This window comes from Sinocyclocheilus grahami, unplaced genomic scaffold, assembly GCF_001515645.1.
Source record: "Sinocyclocheilus grahami isolate Dianchi unplaced genomic scaffold, SAMN03320097.WGS_v1.1 scaffold467.1, whole genome shotgun sequence".
Classification (NCBI taxonomy): domain Eukaryota; kingdom Metazoa; phylum Chordata; class Actinopteri; order Cypriniformes; family Cyprinidae; genus Sinocyclocheilus; species Sinocyclocheilus grahami.
In genome coordinates this window covers 555,545-561,552 of record NW_015505646.1, presented here as the reverse complement: position 1 = coordinate 561,552, position 6,008 = coordinate 555,545, and the positions used below count along the sequence as shown (strand labels likewise).

The following is a 6,008-nucleotide window of genomic DNA, read 5'->3' as shown; positions in this document are numbered from 1 at the left end:
CTTTAATTTTATTTGAAAACATTATTTTCTATGAGTGTAGGCACACCGGCGGCGCCGTTCGGGTTCTGTCCACGGCGCCCAGCTACGTCGTGTTGTACTTGTAAGAATTGTTCTAAACATGCCGAAAATTTGACGCTACAGCACATCGGCTCTTCTTCTTGGTTTTCTTTGATGCACTAACTCTGCAGCAGCACTTCTTCTCCGTCGTCTCGTCTGATGCACTCACTCAACCAAGCGTTCTAACCACAACCTCGCCCCTCCCCACCCCCCAACCATTCGAATTTCTGTAGGCGGGAATAATTTTTAATGATATTCTAATGAGCCGCTTTGTGACATCACAAAGCCCGGAAAACAAACGCTGTAGTCCAAACGAGCCGTTCGTTGTAGTTCTTGAAAAGGGATTTTTTAAAATCTAAATATCTCCCCTTGGAGTGGACTTCGAGATTTGTAACTTTTTTATGCCCAAACATACACACACCACACACTGACTAAAATTTAAAAAGTGAAAAAGCATAATAGGACCCCTTTAAATTAACCCCAAAAAAATCAAAAGAAAAAGAAGTTTTAATAATAAAAAGAGTGTCTTGATTTGCTTAATTTTCTTCCTGTGTCTCTTTCCTAGTTTGTTGACCTGTGTATCTTGCTGGGCTGTGACTACTGCGATAAGATTGGGGGTCTTGGTCCGAGTCGAGCACTGAAGCTTATTAAACAACATCATACAATAGAGGGTGTGATGGAACATGTCAACAGAAAGGTGCTTGTTCAGAAAGAAATCGTACAAGCCAAAGAAATCATGCACTGCTAAAGTTGGCAATAAACAGGAATTGTGATTGTCTTTTGTTTTCTATTGTGATGTATGTCCGAATGATGTGTATCCGAATTTTCCACTTTGATTTCATTGTGACTTTAGAAGGCTCAATAAGGCAACATTCTGATAGTTTTGTCATCACTTATTCACTTTAATGTGCTTTTAAAAACCATATGATCTTCTTTCTTCTGTGGAACACAAAAATAGATGTTCAGAAGAATGTTCTGGTTGCTGTTGTTCATACATCAAAATAAAAGGCGACTTTGGCTGTCAATTCTTCCAGACACACCCAGTCCCTCCAAACTGGCAGTACAAGGATGCCCGCAAGCTGTTTTTTGAAACCCCAAAAATTGACGACCCTGTCCTGGCCTGGAGTGAGCCTGATGAAGAGGGCCTGGTGCAGTTCCTGTGCAAAGAGAGGCCTTTGAAGTACATATCTGTGTTCTAGTATTTACTAGTATCTGACATTTTTTGATAAAGAGTGCGATATTAACTGACATGATTTAGTATTATTCATTTTTTAGTTGTGCATTTAACCTTTCTTTGGGTGTGTGACCTTATTCAATGTTTTAAGGGAAGAAAGGGTGCGGGGACGCATGAAGAAGTTTCGTGAGTCTCTCTTAAAGAGAAGGAAGCAGAGGGAGGTGGATGAGAAAATGGGCCAAACTCGACAGTCACGTATTGAGGATTTTTTCCGTGCAACACGGAGGAGAAAGGTCAGATGTCAATAAAGATGTATTGTAAATCGATTGCTTGCTTGAACATTGTAACAAACAATCTTGTCTTCCTTATCTAGGCTGAGTCTGCAGCTGTGGAAGCATCCAGTGGGAGAAAGCGACCAAAAATGTAATAATATGGACCCTTTTGAATCTTAAACCATTGATCAAACCATCATGTGGACCGAAGAGTCAAAAGTATAATGGCATGGATCTGTTTTAGATGCTTAATTAATTTTGTTCAAATGGCAACGTCATGTAAAACCAGTGCCAAGAAAATATATGTTTTAATGTTTTTGGATCATGTACAAAAAAAAAAACCGTTTATGTTCGTGAGCCTGTATTCAATTACAGATTACTTCTTTTTATTTCTAGAAAATATACTGTGTTTCATTGTTGCAGTACTATGGTTTGTATTTAAAGGAATAGTTCAGCCAAACATGAAAATTAGCTGCACATTTCCTTACCCACAGGTCATCCAAGATGTAGATGAGTTTGTTTCCTTGTCGGAACATATTTGGAGAAATTTAGCATTACATAACTTTAGCATTACATAACATTAGTGGATCCTCTGCAAGTGAATGGGTGCCGTCAGAATGAGAGTTCAAACAGCGGATAAAAGCACCACAATAATCCACAAATAATCCACAACACTCATTACCATCTTGTGAAGTGAAAAGCTACTTTATAAGTAACGAATCCATCAATAAGACATTTTAACTTTAAACTATTGCTTCTGGCCAAAATACGAGTCCGTCTCGTATACAAGTCTAATAATAACAACACTTCCTCCAGTAAGAAGGTTGAGAAAATTTTCAGCAAATTTTGATGTTTTGACTGAACTATTTCTTTAATGTGGTTTCACACCTGATGCGTATGGGTAGACAGAGTACAGTTGGAACACTTTTTGCCTTTTACATTACCTCACAAAAGCTATTACAAACACAATTTTCATGTGATATTTCTTGTATTTATCAAACTAAGAATTTATGATCAATAATACATATAAATAGTTCATATCTTTTCACAGTTTACAAAGACATTTGTTCCAATTGTACCATTGTTGAGTATGGTCGAAACAACTTTAATGCTCTAAAGTAGCCTAACAAACTCATTTCACATGTTAATTTGATACCATTCTATGAAATAATTTGATTTCAGCTCTTCATTTTATTTCTGTTCTTCATTATATACGACCGATAATGCTGCTTACTCGCTGAACATTAGAGCTAAATAGCCCACACCGTTCTTCAGTCACTGAACAATTACGATTTTAAGCATTCAAATGAGAAATGGTTCATCTCTAAAATGCTGAACAACTTTAAATTTGCAAAAAATATTGAACAATGAAAAAACAGTTCATTGTACAACCATAAAAACAACAAATAACATTCAGTTAACAGTCACTGAGTGAGTAGGCTAACTCACTCATTCATCAACTTACTCTTGTGGTGTCAGATGCAGTTTGTGCTTTATATTCGTATTTATTTGTATCGATACATCCACAAACTACAAAGTACCAAGCAACTATCATGTGTTTCAGTCATGAAACCAGGCTTTTCTGTAGTTTAATTGTTATTTAAATTACATTTGAGTAGGCCTATCTTGTAAATAACATGGCAGTCATTTAGAACCATCAGACACTGTACCATCGCTGTAACAATTTCGTGAGAGTCTCAAGTTTCTGATCCTAATTAAAGGGATAGTTCACCCAAAAATGTCGTTCCAAATCGGAAAGAGTTGCTTTCTTATGTTGAACACAAAAGAAGATAGTTTGAAGATTGCTGGTAATCAAACAGTTGGTGGTTGCCATTGACTTCCATAGTAGGAAAAAAAATACTATGGAAGTCAATGGCAACCACCAACTGTTTGATTACCAGCAATCTTCAAAATATCTTCTTTTGTGTTCAACATAAGAAAGCAACTCGTACAGGTTTGAAACGACAGGAGGGTGAGTAAATGATGACAGAATTTTCCTTTTTGGGTGAACTATCCCTTTAATTTTAGGAGTTTTCAACTGTTTTTTGAACATGTGCCAGTAGAGGCCTTTCTCTCCGGTGCAGTAGGTGGCAGTATTGATATGCACAGCCTATAGCGATCCACATCAGTCCAGAGAAGAATTGAACGTTTATGGCTATTCCTGGCTGTCCTATGTGGAACGATTTTCCACTAGATTTACCACTAACTCACAGCTCCACCTGCCCTAGAATCGACAGCTTTATTATTTCGTGATGGCGGCGAGTGCCAAACGAAAACAGGAGGAGAAACACTTGAAGATGCTTCGGGAGATGACCAGCCTGCCTCCCAATAGGAAATGCTTTGATTGCGATCAGCGCGGCCCGACCTACGCCAACATGACAGTGGGCTCATTTGTGTGCACCACCTGTTCCGGAATACTGTAAGTTTTTAACGAGGTCCCTCATATTCACACAGATGGTGTATGAACTACTTGTTTTTCCCCAAGCGTCTGTACGGACAGACGCCTAAACCCCTCCCATCTGAGAGATCATCTGCAGAATGTGTCCCAGCTGCCTTTCTATCATCATCTTCATCATCATCATCATCATAACATCAGCGTTCACAAAAATAGCACGAGATTCAGGACCAGAGCAGCCGAGCTTTTCAAATAAGACAGGCTCCTATTCAAATAAGACAGTGTGACGTTGGTGCTGGTTGTGAGTGTGTGTTCAGAAAGTATTGTATCAACGTGTGACACACCCATGTTTAAACAACCCCTCCCATCTGAGAGATCATCTGCAGAATGTGTCCCAGCTGCCTTTCTATCATCTTCTTCATCATCATCATCATAACATCAGCGTTCACAAAAATAGCACGAGATTCAGGACCAGAGCAGCCGAGCTTTTCAAATAAGACAGGCTCCTATTCAAATAAGACAGTGCGACGTTGGTGCTACTAGTTGTGAGTGTGTTCATAAAGTATTGTATCAACGTGTGACACACTCAAGTTTAAACATTACAGCTGCTTATGCATAGATGATGTTCATAACTGGATGAACTGAAGAAAATGCGAGTACTTTTGAACTGGCAGACAATGCCACATGTCTGAATGAGATTGTGGTGCTGAGTTTGGGGCCCCTGGCAGAGCACATGGGCTCTTAATTCACTGGCCAGTCAGAAGAGCCAACGCCTATATCTCTGACATTTTGGTGCTGAGATATGACAGGGGACAACATTTTACATCCATGGGGCTTCGGGGGCTCCACACAGGGCCTCAATTTAGGTTCCTAAGACAAAAGAGCCACCCTCAGTGTCTTCATGAAATTCTGGTGCAGTGATGAGACTAAATAAGATAGGGGCCCCCAGAGGGCTATGGGGCTCTAATCAAGGCCTCAATTTTGGTTCCTAAGACAAAAGAGCCACCCTCAGTGTTAGTGTCTTTTTGACATTCTGGTGCAGGGATATGACTAAATATGACAGGGATCCACAAGGGCCTCCAGGGGCCCCAGAGGGCTTTAGGGCTGCACACGGAGCCTCAATTTACAGTCGTAAGTCAAATAAGTCGCCCCTGATGTAAGTTTCTTCATGATATTCTGGCACTGAGACATGACTAAATGGGACAGGGGCCCCCAGAGACCCCAAACAGCGCCTTAGGGGTCTTAATGGTGCTTAAGTACACAACTCGAATCAAAAGAGCCCACCCTCATGGTTAATTTATACAGCCTTGGCATGTTGATATATTGTTTGTTTGGTGTCCTGGCTGGTTGCTATGCTGTACTTTGCTTCTTGGTGGCTTGTTACACTTTTCAATGCAAGTGTATAGGATTTTTTTCTCTCCCATTTTTTGTAAGGAATAATTTATTTATAATTCAAATGTATTTTACATGTTGTTATTATTATATGAAGGTATTTATTTGAGGTATCATTTGTGCCTAAAGTGCAAAGAGAGTTTGTCTAGAAGAAGAATAAATATAAGCACCACTAATAATGTACGACTGGTACAAGTAGGGCTCTCCAAGTTTAGTATTGTCTCTGCCCTGACCAATCTGTGATGTTTATGTCATTTGATTTGTACCCCAGACGAGGCCTCAACCCGCCACACAGAGTGAAGTCTATCTCCATGACAACTTTCACCCAACAGGAAATCGAGTTCTTACAAAAACACAGCAATGAGGTACTACATGCTTTAAAACAAAGGGCACATTACGATATGCACACATACTGAAGTTCCTTTGAGTAGTCGCTCTCTCTTTTTTATTTTTTTGGTGCTCAGGTCTGCAAACACATCTGGCTGGGGTTGTATGATGACAAGACCTCCGTGGTCCCAGATTTCCGTGAACCTCAGAAAGTCAAAGAGTTTCTTCAGGAGAAATATGAAAAGAAAAGATGGTAAGGAGTCTTTGGTCAGATCCATTCTCCCTTTTTGCTGTTTGTTTCTGTGTAGCATGTTGTGTTTTGCTTTTTTGACTATGCTCAATTGGTACTAAGGGGCCCAAAGTGTGCCAAGAAAATATCCCCCACACCAAT

The 6,008-nt window shown here is 39.8% G+C and overlaps 2 protein-coding genes across 4 annotated transcripts in view; both read left to right on the top strand.

Annotated features, from left to right (window-relative positions):
* The window catches only part of LOC107553249 (probable flap endonuclease 1 homolog), a 9,154-nt gene extending 7,301 nt beyond the window's left edge, over positions 1-1,853 (top strand). Inside the window, exons 8-11 of the mRNA XM_016235418.1 lie at positions 623-754; positions 1,092-1,237; positions 1,383-1,524; positions 1,605-1,853. Coding sequence (XP_016090904.1) covers positions 623-754; positions 1,092-1,237; positions 1,383-1,524; positions 1,605-1,658 — 474 coding nt within the window. The 3' untranslated portion in view covers positions 1,659-1,853. The remainder of the gene's footprint in view (positions 1-622; positions 755-1,091; positions 1,238-1,382; positions 1,525-1,604) is intronic.
* A 1,778-nt stretch (positions 1,854-3,631) lies between these two features.
* The window catches only part of LOC107553264 (arf-GAP domain and FG repeat-containing protein 1-like), a 9,785-nt gene continuing 7,408 nt past the window's right edge, over positions 3,632-6,008 (top strand). For all 3 annotated transcript variants that reach the window (XR_001604945.1, XM_016235439.1, XM_016235438.1), the window contains exons 1-3: positions 3,632-3,922; positions 5,562-5,655; positions 5,755-5,870. Coding sequence is in view for 2 of the 3 variants with exons in the window: in XM_016235439.1 (XP_016090925.1) it covers positions 3,756-3,922; positions 5,562-5,655; positions 5,755-5,870 (377 nt within the window). In the remaining variant the exon portion in view is untranslated. The remainder of the gene's footprint in view (positions 3,923-5,561; positions 5,656-5,754; positions 5,871-6,008) is intronic.